This window comes from Eimeria acervulina, genomic scaffold (assembly GCF_000499425.1).
Source record: "Eimeria acervulina Houghton genomic scaffold, Eah_scaff178, whole genome shotgun sequence".
Lineage (NCBI taxonomy): Eukaryota > Apicomplexa > Conoidasida > Eucoccidiorida > Eimeriidae > Eimeria > Eimeria acervulina.
In genome coordinates this window covers 32,627-48,449 of record NW_013550118.1, presented here as the reverse complement: position 1 = coordinate 48,449, position 15,823 = coordinate 32,627, and the positions used below count along the sequence as shown (strand labels likewise).

The 15,823-nt window shown below is 49.6% G+C and overlaps 4 protein-coding genes across 4 annotated transcripts; 2 read left to right on the top strand and 2 right to left on the bottom strand.

The window, feature by feature from the left end:
- Positions 1-2,188: 2,188 nt before the first annotated feature.
- On the bottom strand, positions 2,189-6,985 carry EAH_00023370 (hypothetical protein, conserved; the record flags this gene model as incomplete). The annotated part of the gene is made up of 5 exons (XM_013396849.1): positions 2,189-3,309; positions 3,501-3,590; positions 3,969-4,078; positions 4,686-6,558; positions 6,961-6,985. 5 exons carry the CDS (start codon positions 6,983-6,985, stop codon positions 2,189-2,191), a joined length of 3,219 nt encoding a protein of 1,072 aa, XP_013252303.1.
- Positions 6,986-7,171: 186 nt separating this feature from the next.
- EAH_00023360 (hypothetical protein) lies at positions 7,172-7,495 on the top strand (the record flags this gene model as incomplete). Its single annotated transcript, XM_013396848.1, has 1 exon — positions 7,172-7,495. One exon carries the CDS (start codon positions 7,172-7,174, stop codon positions 7,493-7,495), a length of 324 nt encoding a protein of 107 aa, XP_013252302.1.
- Positions 7,496-8,294: 799 nt separating this feature from the next.
- EAH_00023350 (hypothetical protein, conserved) lies at positions 8,295-10,909 on the top strand (the record flags this gene model as incomplete). Its single annotated transcript, XM_013396847.1, has 2 exons — positions 8,295-9,767; positions 10,451-10,909. 2 exons carry the CDS (start codon positions 8,295-8,297, stop codon positions 10,907-10,909), a joined length of 1,932 nt encoding a protein of 643 aa, XP_013252301.1.
- Positions 10,910-11,486: 577 nt separating this feature from the next.
- On the bottom strand, positions 11,487-12,809 carry EAH_00023340 (hypothetical protein, conserved; the record flags this gene model as incomplete). Its single annotated transcript, XM_013396846.1, has 3 exons — positions 11,487-11,609; positions 11,973-12,563; positions 12,705-12,809. 3 exons carry the CDS (start codon positions 12,807-12,809, stop codon positions 11,487-11,489), a joined length of 819 nt encoding a protein of 272 aa, XP_013252300.1.
- Positions 12,810-15,823: the final 3,014 nt, after the last annotated feature.

Here is a 15,823-nt window from a genome sequence, read left to right as displayed (position 1 = left end):
TGCTGTTCCTGCGGCTGCACGCTGCAGCAGCAGTGTTAATATAAGTAAGAAGAGATTGTTGAGGAGTACTTCTTCAATTGGCATAACCAGCAAATGCATTTTTTAGGATCCCGCAAACAAAGCAGATAAATAACAGCAGCAGCAGACGCAAACAGCCAGCTGTCTGTACACTTCAAACCTGAGGGGCTTCGGCTTGCAGTGCTGCTGCTGCTGCTCTCTTTGCTGTATGCAGACCCTTGCATAAAATGCATAATAAAGTTATATAAAAATAATTATTTCTATTTCTAAAACAGACAAAGCCGAGGTGTGTCTCAGTCTCTGATTCTCAGGCTGCTGCTTGCCCTTGCTGCTGCTGCTGCTGCTGTTGTTGCTGCTGCTGCTGCTGTTGCTGCTGCTGTGTCTATTGTCAAGGCGGGCCCGTTCGCTGACAGCAGCAGCAAAAGAAAGAATGCAGGGGGGCTGACTGTTTTATTTTAATTATATTCAATGAAGAGTATTTTCATTGTGTACACCCAAGCACTTCTACAGAGAGCTATTATATATAATATATATTATATAGCGGCGTCTGCAGTATATATATATATATATATTGCTGCAGCATACAGCAGAGTTCTATGAGTTAAATAAATTAAAATTAATATATCTAATGAAAGGCAGCTGCAGCTTCTTCTTCAGTTTCAACCAAACAAAGTACAGCGAACACTGAGTGGGTTGAAGCAAATAAAGAGTAGGAAGAAGCTGTAGGGGTATTTGCTGATATAATAAAGATGAGTATGTCTTGTCTTGCAGCTGAGACGAAGAAGCATGTGAAAGAATATTTATTAATAAACAGCTTATTAGCCAGCCAAAGACAAAGACAACAACCCTCTTCACGCTAACACCACTGCTACTGCTGCTGCTGCTGCTGCTGCTGCTGCTGCTGCTGCTGCTGCTGTTCTTCACCTAAGCCTGAGAAGCAAGAGCCTTCATAGACACCAAGGGGTTGGGTTGTAGTACTTGTTGCTGCTGTAAACGTGCATTTAGTTAATTGCTGCAGTTCGGGGATAGCAGCAGCAAGCTGCATGTCTAACAAACATAGAAGATATTATACTATATTTGTTTTCATAAACTCTTGTTCTTATTTATTATTATCTATTATTATCTATATTGTTATTGTTATTGTTATTGTTATTGTTATTGTTATTGTTATTGTTATTGTTATTGTTATTGTAGAGCAGCTGCCCTGTCTGTAGCTTCACTGTATCTACAAGAGAGTAGGATTAATAAAGATTTAAACTTACTGCTTGCATGCAAATCTAAACAGCCATCCCCGTTTGCTGCATGCACGAGCACTCTCTGCAGCTAATAAACACTCATATACCCCTTAGTAAGCACATATATATATATATATATGTATAATATATATTATATATAATAGCTCTCTGTAGAAGTGCTTGGGTGTACAATGAAGATAATTTTAAACTTAATTAAATCTGTCTCCTTCCTTCTCTTTCATCAAACAACCCTAAACCCTAAAACCCTAAACAATAATATAATAATAATAATAATAATAATGATAATATAATGATAATAATAATAAATGTTATAGAGGTGCGGGGGTTAATGTATATATAGGCAGAGCACCTTTTCTTTAATTCTTTTGTTAAATTATTTTATTTTGTTTTGTTTTGTTTGATTAAAGAAGTAAAGAAGTATAAAGAGTTTATATATTCTCTTCAGTTGCTTTAAGGCTTCTTCATCGCACCTCTCTGTAACACTCGCATCGTCTTTAAGAAAGCAGCACATAATTAATTGTTTAATTAATTAATTAATTAATTAATTAAACCGCGAATATATTCAAACAAATGCACCAACATAAACGTCTTTATGATTAACAAAAGAAGAATGCATGCGGAAGCTACCCTTTGCCGCCTGCTGTTTGTTGTTAGCAATAGATCCAGCAGCAACACCTACCTCGTTGCTGCTGCAGCTGCTGCAGCTTATGCAGCACTGCTGCAGCTGCTGCAGGAGTGCTGCAACTGCTGCAGCACTCAAGGCGAGCTGCAGCAGACTGATAGAAGCGCCCAAAGCACTGGGCAGCAGCTGCAGTTGCTGCAGCTGCTGCAGTTGCTGCAACTGCTGCAGCACTCAAGGCAAGCAGCAGCAGACAGACAGAAGCCCTTCAAGCAAAATGCTTCTGATAATATTGTCAGCGTTCAGATGCTGCAGGCAGCAGCACAGAAGGTGGGTAAGGAAGAGTCTGCTGCAGCAGCGCATGCAGCAGCAGCAGCTCTATTGCTGCTAAGGGATGAGGCAGAGACATTCCCCCGCTCCACTTCGGACGTATAAAGGGTACGGATAGGCTATTCTCTACCTGCTGCTGCTGCTGCTGCTGCTGCTGCTGCTGCTGCTGCTGCTGTTGCAGCTGCGGTGCTGCCTTTATATCCTCCTCAGCAGCAAATCTCTTTGAAGCAGCTTCCTTGTGTGCTTGCATATACTGAAAAGCAGCCCAGCCTATCATAGCAGCGTTGTCGTTACAGAGAGCCGCTGCAGGTACTACTAAACGCTGCACACCCCGCACGTTGCTGCTGCTGTTTCTGTTGCTGTTGCTCCTGCTGCTGTTGCTGTTGCTATTGCTATTGCTGTTGCTGCTGCTGCAAGAACCGCAGTAGCAAAGATATGCTGGGAGCAGCTGGAAAGGCGAAGGAACCCCCGGGAGGTTAAGGGGAACAGACCTCAAGCTGCTGCTGCTGCTGCTGCTGCTGCTGCTGCTGCTGTGCTGCAACAGCAGCTGCCTCCCCGGCAGCAGTATGTTAAAACGTCTGCATTTGGAATCGGTGTATTTACCTTTGCTACTATCTCCCGCTGCCTCTGCTGCTGCTGCTGTTGCTGCTGCCGCTCGTCTGTTGTTTTGTGCTGCAGCTGCTGCAGCCAGGATATCAGGAGACACACAGAGGGGCCACGCTGCTGCTGCAGCTGCAGCTGAGTCTGCTGAAGGAGACAGACTGCAGCAAAAGGAGACAAAAGAAGAAAGAGGAAGCCGAAGGGCAGAATAATCAGCAAAAGAAAAACCACCCACCAACACGCGAAGCGCCTCCCTTACAGCTTCCTGCTGCTGCTGCTGCTGCTGCTGCTGCTGTTGCTGCTGCTGCGGTTGCTGCTGCTGCTGAAGGTTCGAATGGCTAGTAACCATGAGAAGAGGCAGCCTCTGTACAAGCTTCAGCAGACGCTTCTTTACAGCAGCAAACTCGCGTTGCTGGTGGCGCGGGTCTCTGCGCTGCAGCAGCTGCTGCTGCACCTGCTGCTGCAGCTGCCGGTTGCGAGCGACTCCTAAGACAGAACAGCAGCAGAAGAAAAGAGAGGCAAAGCAGCAACGACAAAACAGCATCACTGGAACAGAAACAATCCGGGTAGCCTTTGCTGCAGGACCAGCAGCAGCAGTAGCAGCAACAATAACAGCAGCAGCGCCAGTAGCAGCAGCAGCAGCAGCAACAACAACAACAGCAGCAGCAGCAGCAGACCTCCAACGAGTGCGAGGGTTTTGAGCTCGGGGATGAACTCAGTTAGCCAAAGGGCTTGCGACAGCCGCCGGCAGACGTAGGAGAAAAGACCTTCAAGCGCACACCACACCAACAGCCATACAAACAGCTAGCTAGCTAGCTAGCTAGCTAGCCAGCTAGCTATGTAACCGCTAGCTGGCTAACCACCTGCGGGGCTGGCTAGCTGCCTGGTTAGCTGGTTGGAGAGCTAGCTAGCGAGCTGTGCCTACAGCTGGCAGCCCTGTATCTAGCTAGCTAGCTAGCTAGCTAGATATAGGTAGCTATCCACAGCTGCGTCGGCAACACGGTTAGCCAGCAGCTCGACTTTCGGCCCTTCGCCTAGCTAACAGGTAGCTAGCTAGCTAGCTAGCTATCCAGCTAGCCGGTAGCTAGCTAGCTACTAACTAGCTAGCTAGCTAATAGTGAGGAGGGAGGGAAGGTAGGGCCCACAGTCTTGAATATATTTGGCTACGCAGCGCTGCTGCTGGAGAGAGAGGCTGCCGGCGGTTGTTTTTAAAGAATTCATCTGTCTAATTAAATGCGTCTTTATACCTGAGAAGCTGCAGCAGCATTAACACCCATAACAACACTCTCCTGATGCTGCTGCTGCTGCTGCTGCTGCTGCTGATGCTGTTGCTGTTGCTGCTGCTGCTGCTGCTGCTGCTGAAGTGAATTGTGCAATGAAGAGACAAATAGAGAGGGAACGGAGGAAAGGAGACAGCAAAACATCAGCCAGGCATAATAAAATAAACAGACAGAGAGAGACGCCGACGCACAAACTCATTCATCTCTCTCTTCATATAGATATTATATATATGTATATATATATATATATACGTATATATTTATGTTTATATCTGTGTAAGGGCGAGACAGACAGGAAAAGCAAGTGCCAGAGGGGGAGAGAGAAAGAAACAAAGAAAAATAGATAGATAGACAGATATATATATATATAGATATATATATATATATATATACATATTATATATATACATATATATATACACAAACAGATAGATAATAGATATAGATAAAGAGAGAGAGAGAGAGAGGGAGAGAAAGACAGAGACAGAGAGAAAAATCAAGACAGAGAAGTATAGAGAGCAACAGCAAGACAAAGAGAAAGCAGCAAAGACAGAGATGCACGAAGAAGAAAAGAAGCCCTACCTCAAATTAAGCGTATTCTGCATGTGAGATGCGGGTGCAGGGGGCAGCAGCAAATCAGAAGGGACAGCAAGAGACGCCAGACACTCCAAATACGCTCCACCTGCCTGCTGCTGCTGCTGCTGCTGCTGCTGTTGCTGCTGCTGCTGGTGCTGTTGCTGCTGCTCCTTCTGCTCCTTCGGTCGCAGCTCATTCTGCTGCTGCTGGTGCTGTTGCTGCTGCTGGTGGTGTTGCTGCTGCTGCTGGTGCTGTTGCTGCTGTTGCTGGTGCTGTTGCTGCTGCTGCGGCTGTTCGGTAGGAGCAGAAAGAGTGCGCAGGAGCCTCGCCGTCTTGTCTAGGGCCTCTCCGAGTGCATCATCGAGTGTCTTGCCCAGCGTAAGAAAGGAATAAGGCAAAGGCAGCAAGTTGCTGCTGCTCTCTCCCAGACCTCCCTGTGCAGCAGCAGCAGCAGCAGCAGCAGCAACAGGAGCAGCAGCAGCAGCAGCAGCAGGTTGGTTGTTGAGAGCCTTGCTGCAGGTAGGGGCCCCGTTAGCGTTAGGGGGTCCCCCGTCTCCCTTAGGCAGCGGGTGAAGGCGGGGCTGGAAGTAGAAGTGCTGCTGCAACAGCTGGGGCTGCTGCTGCTGCTCTTGCTGCTGCATCCCTCGCAGCAAGTGGGGCTCCTGCTGCAGTGCCTTCGCTGGCTGTTGAACCTGCTGCTGCTGCTTCAGCTGCTGCTGCTTCAGCTGCTGCTGCTCCTGCTGCTGCTGCTTCAGTTGCTGCTGCTGCAGCTGGTGCTGCTCCTGCTGCTGCTGCTGCAGCTGCTGCTGCTCCTCCTGCACAAATCCTCTTCGCAAAATGGAGAATTGAGAGTGAGCCCCCGTCAGCAGCACACAGAGCAAGGGCTCGTTAGGAGGCACAAGTTCTGCTGCTGCTGCTGCTGCTGCTGCTGCTGCACCTGCCCCCGCTGATCGCCCCGCTAATACATCTTCTGTTGATGCATCTCCCGCTTTTGCATTTGCCGCTTCTGCAGCACCTGCTGTTGCTGCTGCACCTGCTGCTGCTGCGACACCCTCTGCTGCTGTTGTTGCTGCTGCTGCTGGTTTGTTTGGGAAATGCTGCTGCTTGATGCTGCTGCTGCTGCTGCTGTCGAGGGAATACACCGCAGCCCCAGGCAGCGAAGCGCTGAAGAGATGCCCCTGCAAGTGGTGTACCCCCACAACAGCAGGAGAAGCCCCAGCAGCAGCAGCAGCAGCAGCAGCAGCAAATACTTTTCGCCTCACTGCATCCATTGCAGCAGCCTTCTGCTGCAGCAGCTGCTGCACCTCCTGCTGCCCCCGCAGCAGCAGCTGCTCTTGTTGTTGCTGCTGCTGCTGCATGTGCTTTATCAAGTGTAGAGATTTCAATTTCTCTTTTATTAACGAACGAAAGGCGCACCGCAAATGCCAAGAAGGCTCAACAATAATACGGGGATTCACAGGGTCAAGCAACAGTTCGCCTGGGGGCCCCCCTGGGGGCCCCCCCTGGGGCCCCCCCTGAAAGCCCCCTTGGGGCCCCCCCTGAAACCCTCCCTGAAGAACCCCCCGGGGCCCCCCTTGGGGCCCCCCCTGAAAGCCCCCTTGGGGCCCCCCCTGGGGCCCCCATGGGGGCCCCCATGGGGGCCCCTGGGCCTCAGGGGCCCCTGAGAATTCTGTGAGAACTGCATCGTAGGCAGCAGAAAGGAGGAGGTCTAGAGAGGTGTTGGAAGGAGGTTGCTGCTTATCTTGAGAAGCAGCGAGATGAAGCAGAAGATGCAAGGAGTTTATAAATGCTGCTGCTGCTTCTGCTGCTACACGCAGACAAAGAGACAGACCAGGGCCCTCTGTAAACGCCACATACCTCAGGGAAAAAGAATCGGCACCTGAAAAAGTAGCAGCAGCAGCAGCAGAAATAACAGCAGCAGCAGCAGAAACTGCAGCAACAGCCGCAGCAAACTGGGAAGGCTGACAGCAACAACTCATGCAGCAACAAGCGGACACCAGCAGCAGCAGCAACAATTGCCGCTGTTATTGTGAAAAAAGAAACAGCAGCATCAGCTGCTGCTGTCTGTGCAAAAGCAGAACCGGTAGTATAAACAGCAGCAGCAGCAGCAACAGCAACAGCAGCAGCAGCAGCAGCAGCAGCAGCGTCCTTTCGCGAGGGAAGATCTCCTCCTCGCGCCTTCATGTTAAGAGGCATTAATCCGGGTGTATCTGCAGTTTATAGCTGCTTCTCTTGCTGCATTTGTTTATTCTATTTATTTAAATAAAAAAAGTATGCCGACCTGAAACGAGAAGGGCCTCCTCCATTGCAGACAGCACTCGCGCTCTGTGTGCTGCTGCTGCTGCTGCTGGGCAGACACCCCCAAAGGCAGCATTAAGCCGCCCCTGGCCCCACACGCAGTTTGATAGTATCTCTCCTGTACTGCAGCAACAGCAGCAGGAACAGCAGCAGCAGAAGCGACAGCAGCAGCAGACACAGACACAAACAAACGAATGAATACGCAACGGAAACGCAATCAGAGGCAGCAGTGTAGGCCTCCACAGCAGCAGCAGCAGCAACAGCAGCAACCGCAGAAGCAGCAGCAGCAGCAGCAACAGCAACAGCAGCAGCCAACGAACCTCGTCACCACAGCGGCTGCAGTATCATCGCAAGATGTCTCCAATGCCAGGCATAGCTCAGGGGCCCCCTCGGGGGCCCCCAAGGGCCCCCCTGGGGCCCCTGTTGCAATCAAGGGGCCTCTAAGGGGCCCCCTCTTTGAGAACGCACAGCAGCAAGAAGACCCAGGGGCCCCTAGCGAGCAATCAAACTTAAGCTGAGGGGCATACCGAGGGAGGGGGCCCCTAGGGGGCCCCCAAAGAAAGCCTTTAGACGGCGCAGGAGGGTATCGGAAGGCTGCCGCTGCAGCTGCTTGTAGCAGCATTAGCAGCAGGAGCAGCAGCAGGAGCATTTGCTGGTGGTGCTGCAGCAGCAGCTTGCGCTGCTGCCGCAGGCATCTTGAGGGGGGCGGCGCTGAAGAAGCGCAGCAGCAGCAGGGAGAGGCCTCTGCATCGCAGCAGCAGAAAGAAGATGGGTGGGGTTGTTGGTGTTGTTGAAGTAAGAAGAAAGTTGCAGGGCCTCTCTGAGGCCCTGTTCTCATGGGGGCCCCCTAGCAGTTTGCGGTGTCTGTACAGCACCTTAGAGGCCTTTCTGCTGCTGATAAAAGGAGACTAAACACTTAAAATGCAATTAATATTCTTCCTATGAACCATTTCTATACCCTTTATGATTCGCCTATTGAAAGAGGGTTCAGGGGGGCCCCCAGGGGCCCCCCAGCTACAGGGTCTTCATAGAGCAGCGAAGGGAGAAGCAGTAGGAGATATCTGTGAATATGTTTTAATTTTGTTTAAATAAATACTAAAAATAATATTTATTTGTATTTTCACCCCCAAAACATTGCGGAACAGAGCCGAGCTCCGTGGGGCCCCCTCTAGAGTTGTTTTGCTTAGAGGGGCCCCCTCTGACTGAGCAGCAGCAGCAGCAGCAGCAGCAGCACCATATAAGACTGCTGCTGCTGCTGTTAAGTTTACGTTTGTATCTGCATTTAGGGCGCCGCTTCTGCATTAACAGCAGCAGAACATGACAGCGTGCCCCGGTGCTGCTGCTGCTGGAGGTGAGGCTGCTGCTCCTGCAGCAGCAGCAGCAGCAGCAGGAGCAGAAGGAGGAGCACAAGCAGTATCAGCAGCAAAGGCAGCAGCAGCAGCAGCAGAAGAAGATGGTTCTGCTTCGCAGCAAATGCAGGAGCAAGCTGCGGGTATATCTGAAGAAGTACCTAGGGGTGTGCTGCCAGCCTCAGCTCTCGTTTTAGCTGAGGCGTTAGATGCTTCTTTCTGCCCTCTTATTAATGAAGTTGCGCAGCAGCTAGTGCAGCAGCTGCTGTTGCTGCATGAAGAGCATCCGTGTCTATTCCAGGCTGTTGAAGACTCTCCTGAGGGCCCCCTTACTGGGGCCCCAGCAGAGGGGGGCCCCTCCTTTACTCTTGAGCTTGAGGGGCGTCTAGGGGTAATACTAGAAAGAGAGAAGAACTGTCGCTTGCGCCTACCCTTAGCAAGCCACGCTGTGCTGCAGCCTTCATTTTGCATGGGTACAGGGGGGGGTACAGACGCAGCAGGGGAGGAGGGGGGCCCCCAGGCACGTTTTGCGGCTGGAGTTTCTGCTGCACACTTTGCCGAGCTTAAAGAGCTGCTGCTGAGGGTAGCAACAGACAACAGAAGAGTTGCTGCACAACGCATGCAGGTTCACTTAGCTCTCATGGGTATAGAACCCTATTCGGGGGCCCCAGAGGACTGCGCTGATGCTGCAGACGAGGGGGGCCCCCAAGGGGGGCCCCCTGAGGAGTGCAGCAATACCTTCAACAAGGAGGCCCTTAAACAACTCACTGGAGACGACTGGCAAGTGCTGCCTGAGGTGGAGACAGAAGAAAATTATTATCACATTCCCGCTCTACAAGCTTCCGCGCGCTTCAGTACCAATCTGGCTGATGCAGTAGGGGGCCCCCAGGGGGGCCCCCTAGGGGGCCCCCAGGGGGCCTCTAGGGGCCCCGCTAGTTATCGTGGGGGCCCCTTTCTGGGGGGCCCCATGAGCATTCAGGGGCTGGCACAGGTGCTGATAAGCCCTGGTATATACAAGCAGAATTTGCTGCAGTGGAATGTCTACACAGGAGCAGATAAAGAAGATGCATTTGCTAGCACAGATGACTGGGGGGGCCCCTCGGGGGCCCCTGATGAGACAGCTGAGAGGGCACGGGTTGATTACAGACTCGCGATAAACTTTGAACATAAAATCGAAGTTAAAGACCTGCAGAAGTCGCTCTTACAGATGGCGTGTGCAGCAAGGGGTAGCGGGGGGGCCCCCCCTGGGTACCCTGGGGCCCCCCCCCCTCCCCCTACGAACGGAGCAGAGCCCCAGCTGCGCCGTTTAAGACTGAGACAGAGTCTTGTGCATCGCAGCGGGCTGAGGATTGATCTAACTAAAGTACAGCAGCAGACAAAACCCACATGGGGGCCCCAGCCAGACAATAGACGAGAGGCCCCTGCACGCTGGCAGTACGAAGTTGAGCTTGAGCTACACCCCAAACAAATTGCAAAGGCAAGCGAGATATAGACGTTTCCTAATCAATATAAAGAGCCACATCTAATATGCCTCCGTAAACCCTAAACACTTATAACGCTCTGTATCCCCCGGGCCCCCCCAGCCAACGCACCTCAAGAGGCGCAAACGATTGCCTAGGGGGCCCCTTGGGGAGCAGGGGGCCCCCCAGTGGAGCAGGGGGGGCCCCTGGGGAGCAAGGAGCTTCCTGAGAGTATTAAAAGTTAGCCTAGGGAGTTGTTTATCTGGCAGTACTTTGTTTCTAGTTAGCTGCGGCTTTTGTTTGGAGAGAGGAGAAAGGAAACGAATGCCTATGATTTGTCTTCATGTCTTGCAATGCATGCATGCAATACTATTAATAACATCTTCATCTGTAACAACTGCAGAGCGGGGTTAGCGTGCTTCTACTTGCACGCGCCGTACGGTGGAAAGCAGGCATGGTATATATATATATATATATATATATATGTAAATAATTGCATATATAGATACAAACGCGATATATAGGTATATTTGCATAATATATCATGCGTATCTATGTATCTTTTCTATTTCTGGATTATGTATAAGTATAAATATAAATATATATATATATATATATGTTTGTATACATATATAGGGCATGCGGGTGTTTGCGTTTTTTGCAGGCGATATTACATCAGCAGCGAACGGGCGATCCGCGTCCTTTATGGTGTTTGTGCTCAACTTTTCTGTCTTTGTTGCGGGAGTTATCGGGTTGTCTTAACTCTCCTCAACGCCTTCGGGGGGGCCCCCAAGGCTCTAAGGGGGCCCCTGGGGATAATGAAGCGGAGCTTGCAGACTTGGGAGACGTGCAGATGAGTGCCTCTGAGGAAATTGCATTTAAACATTTCTTATCTGAACAGCTTCCTCTTATAGGGGACTACGCCTATAGAGCTGTTGCTCAGGAGATGGAACAAATCAGCAGAGAAGGAACTGAAGAAGTTCCTTCATTAGAGAAATTCATGCAACAGCCCGATGTTGATAAAAAGTGCCTCTACACCCACAACAAAACCCACATCTCAGGGCCTTGGATTCCTCATAAAGACAAAGACGGAAAGGTTCATCTTGTGGAAGTACGGCGCTAGGGAACGGCTCCCTAGCGCATATATATATATATATATATATATATAGTTGTCTTGCTGCTTTTGTGTGCGTACATACCTTTATTCAGTTTTTTAAACATATATATATATATGTATGTATATATATATGTCCAGCTGCTGTTCCTTTTGTTCAAGCATTTCCCCGAAATATAACGATACTATACATACATATATACATATATACTCATCTATAATATATATATGTGTGTGTAGAGAGAGAGAGAGGCTGCGGGGGCTGTGCGAGGACCTACACATTCACTAGCCTTGTCTGCTTTGCTTGATAACAAAATAAACCGATGCAATTGCAGCTAATTAGACTCGGGGAGGGATAAGTGGTGCCTTGCGGAGGCAGCAAAAAGAAACGAGCAGAGCGCACAGACAGCATCTTTTCTGTGTTTGTTTTGCTTTATTCTACTGGGGGCCTCCTCCACAAAATTGGTTCATTTCTGTCTTCTTTTCAGCTTTTGTTTTTCCTGCTTTGCTCTGTTTCCCCAACAACCTCTCAACGGGAAGAGGCACGCGGGCTGCGGCACCGCTTTTTGATTTTTATTTGTTCAACTTAGGCCAACATATACTGCCACCACTTCTTCTCTTTGTCGTTTTGTACGTCGGCTTGCAGCTTCTCTTCTTCAGGTCCTTTGTTTCCAAACCAGAGTTCAGGGAGTTCCTCTTCTTCTGGGTCCTGAACAGCAGGAGGCATAGTTGAGGTGTACATGGACTGCAGTTGTGTTGCTCATAAAATATTGCATTAGCAGCTGAATACTGCAAATATTCAGCCAAACAACGCACCACTTGGGGCTCTGCTTCGAGAGGCTCAGGCGTTCTTTGTTCAGTTGCAGCAACGGGAAACTCCAACGGCTGCAGATCGGCCCATATATCTTCTTCTTCTGTTGTTTCCTTCTCGCCATTCTCTGCAGGCTTAGAGGGTTTGGGTGCAGGTAAGTGCCGCAGGAGAAACAAAAGGTCTTTCGTTTCTTCTACTGGTTCTGTCTGCCCTTGTGCGAGCCATGCAGAGATGTATTTGAAACGAAACCAAGACAAATACCTTTTCCTCTTCATCTTTATCTTCTTCGTCTATGCCGGTTTCAGATTCCTCTTCTATTTTCGTTAAACTGTTCTCCTCTTTTTCTTTTTCATCGTTTTCTCCCTCTTCTTTTTCCTGTTCAGACAGGGCCTGCTGCTCCTCTTTTTCGCTTTCTTCCACATCGGAAAGCACTTTAGTTTGTAACTCTCCTATGGACTCCACCGTCTTTGGTACGGCTACGGCTTCGGCGTTGGTGGCCTCAGCCGCATGTTCGAGCTCTTCTGTAGTTTGTTCAGTGATGTGTTTTGCAATTTCCGCTACTCGGGTCGCCTTTGTGCGTTCGTTTTCCGCTTTTTCTTCCTCTGCATGGGCTTCCGCCTCTTCAGCTTTTCTGGCCGCCTCCTCGGCACTCTCTTCTCCCAGTGCCTCTTCTACCATCGCCTCAAGCTTTGCATCTGCTGCCTCTGCATCTGCTTCTGTGGCCCCAACCTCAGCCTCGAGCGCAGCTAGCTCTTCTTCGAGAGCGGCGGCTAACTTCTGTTCCTCCGAAATAAGAGACTGAGCAGCGTGTTTCTGCCGCTTCACCTCTTCCTCCTCCTTTTCAATTCGGTGCTGTTCAAATTCCTCAGCCCTGTCTTCATCTCTCTTGTCCGCTTGCTTCAGTTGTTCGAGTTCTTCTTCTGCTTTTGCTTGCCTCTAAATTTCACCTCGTTTCATTTGAGGTCCCGTGCATGTGCAAGGAGAGGGAAGTACCTGCTCTGCAACTGACAAATCGGCTTTCGCCTTCTCCTCCAACGCCTTCTCCGCAAAAGAACGGTCAGCAACTCCTGCCATTGCTTCGTTGCTCGTCGCTTTCATTATGGCCTCATGGAGGCTGTCGCCTCTCTCAATCGAGCTCCTAAGTGCCCTGCCTGGGATAGAGTGAATGTTGTGGCGTTCGCTTCATCATGCCTGCTTGCTTCCTTGCGCACCTAGTTCCCTTGTGGCTCCTCCCTAGGGGAGGCGTGAGGACTCAGCAACGATTTCACAGTGTTGAAACGCTATCGAATCTTACTCTTGTTCGTGACACGTGTTCCACAACGTTGCAGCATTTCGGAGGAGGGCACTGTTTACGGAGAACGAACCGCCTTCCCCCGAATGCCCCCCCTGTTGCATGCTCTGCGTTGTTTCGCCTTTGGGACACAGATACTGAAGGAATTGCGGTGGATGTAAAAAACAAAATGACGAAAATCGCCATCAAAAGCCGCCCAAGGCGGCGATTCCCCTCCCCCTCATGGACCCGAAACCGATGGGCGGAACGAATTCCGTTGAAGGAAAAAAAACGCAAGATTAAAGAGTGCAGAGGGGTGCACTGCGTGCAAAAACATTTAAAACGCATTATGCTGCCATGTGGGAGATCAGGGCGCTCGAACAGTTCAAGTTTCCCCCGCTTCTTGCAAACCGACAGGAAGCCCGAGACCAATCCCGTCTGTACACCGCAAATTTCAGTTGCGATCTAATATAACCTATGAATCTTACCAGCATATGTGAAACTATCATGCTAAGTACTCCATGGATTCGGCGTGTTCAGCTGCATTCCTGCAAAAACTTGCACTCCACCAAAGAAGGTTGATTCCTCACCTTCTCGAGGAGAGGCGGCACCGGGCCCTGCATTGCCAGCTCTTGTTTTTATGCTGTATATCTGCACGTCCTTTATGCCGGCAAACACTACGAAACCGTAGATGAACTATTGAAATGCAGGGCGACTGACAGACGGTAGCGGTGCTAAGGCAAGCGGCTGCCTTTCACTTCTGCCATTCAATGTCTCGCTTTTGGAAGTATTCAAATTCAAGGCAGAGGGGAATTTCAAGGATTGGCGGCAGTTATTCATGTTTTAGTAACTCTGCGCCACCCACCGACTTGGCGTCAACACGCACTGCTTCTCTGTGTTTGTGCGTATTCATCATTCAATGAACGCTTTGCTTTAAGAGCTTTCTTAAACAAAAATGCCCTCCAAAACGTCTAACAGAAGTATGGAGGCCAATTGGAGTAGTAGGGGGGAGCCAATGGCTCCTACGGGTGAAGGTTCGTCAGCCACTGGACCGCACACCAGTCCAGCCAGCAATGAGAAGCATTGGCGTCCTTTTCGCCTTTAATAATTAATATTTCTCCTGTAGAAAGAAATTCTAAAGATATTTTGTGAAGGGAGTCGTCCCCTTCCTGTTGATTTCTTCCGTAATTCTCCACTATCTCCTGGCACCGAAAAACACCTCGGGGAATAATTGAAACTGTTCGTTGCTTTGGTATGAAATACAGCAGTGAAGCGGAGTTCCTGATCAGTGTACCCATATCGTAGAGGCGGTTTTTTTAATTAGAAAAAAAGACGGAAGCTTGTGCGCCTCCTTAGCACAGTTGGTAGTGCGTTTGATTCGTAATCAAAAGGTCGTGGGTTCGATTCCCACAGGGGGCTCTGCTGTTTAACAAAAAGCCTTTCAGATTAGCCACCGGGGCGTTACTACAGGAAATCCGCTGTTGTTTACAGTTGAGAGACCGAACTGTATGCATGGGCCGTAGCGCTAGACAGCCCCCTCCCCATCTACCCCCCCGCCCACCCCCCGGTTAAAACTAAAACAATACCACTAGCTGTAATAATGCGGTGTACGCTCATTCCTTACCATTCATATTGATGTATGCCCCAAAGACCAAAGACGCCCTAATGTGGGAGTGGAGGGAGAAAACTACAACAACTCCTAACAAAAAAAACAAACTCTCCTCTTCACTCTTCACTCCTATTCAACATCAGAGGCCTCTCGCCTCCCCAGCTTACCTACCGCAGCCACAGACCCTCTTGCTCTCACAGTACGCGAAGGCAAGTGATAGCCAATGCTGCCTGCGCTCACCTTGAGCTGTGTGTTTCTGTCTTGAGGGCGCAGGCTACCCCTGAAACACGAAATTCAAGCCACGAAATTCAAGATATCTCCATTAAGCCCAGCGTCGGGCAATATCTGGAATGGAAACTTAGCGAGTCCTCAATGCCTGCGGCTATTCCTCTCTTGCAAGCGAATGCTTACTACTTCCTCAGCAAAGAGAGAGAATACCCAATCATTTACGTAGAGATCACTCACGTCTTTTCTCCCTTAAAGCATGCATTTTAGTACGCTTCTGTTAAGATTGTTCGGGCGAAGGCTTTAACAACTCAATGCAACAGAAGAGTAGCAGTCAGTCAGTCAACAGCCCGCTGCACTTCCTGGGAATGGAAGAAGTTCAAGAGCCTCCAACCCTGCAAATCTGTAAAACAACTCCAGCCAGCTCCCACCACGACATAGGTCTACACCCCTAAACCACTTGTTCTTCTTCCTTCTGTATCAGGTACAGTAGTAGCTACTGGCCGTTTATCAAAATAAGCGCACCAGCCTTGCTCTGGTGCGTCTACTGAGTGCAAAGAAACCCTCTACAAGTCTGCAGGTTCACATGCACGGAAGAACAAGTGCAATAATATTTGTTAGGGCATAGTATATATGGTGGCTGACACAGTATTGTCAGTCCACCCCCCGTTCTTTGAATGCATTATTGATATTAATTCCTGGCTTGGCCCATCTATCAACTTACAAGGTTCGTGAGCCATGCCAGTTCAGGAAAACATTATTAAGCAAAAGACCCCCTTCAACATGCATGCAGTTCCGTGCATATTTCTCGCCTCTGTGGGCATCGCATGTGTTCAAAGGCGGCAGCCCGAGCACTGAGACCAACTTGCAGAAAAATAGTTTGCTGAATGACTCTTTCATAGAAGAACAGCCGCAACCCCTCAGCAGTCCTCCAATTGAGCGTCTTCTTCATCGCATAATGCCTATATATATATATATATATATATATATATATATATATATATATCT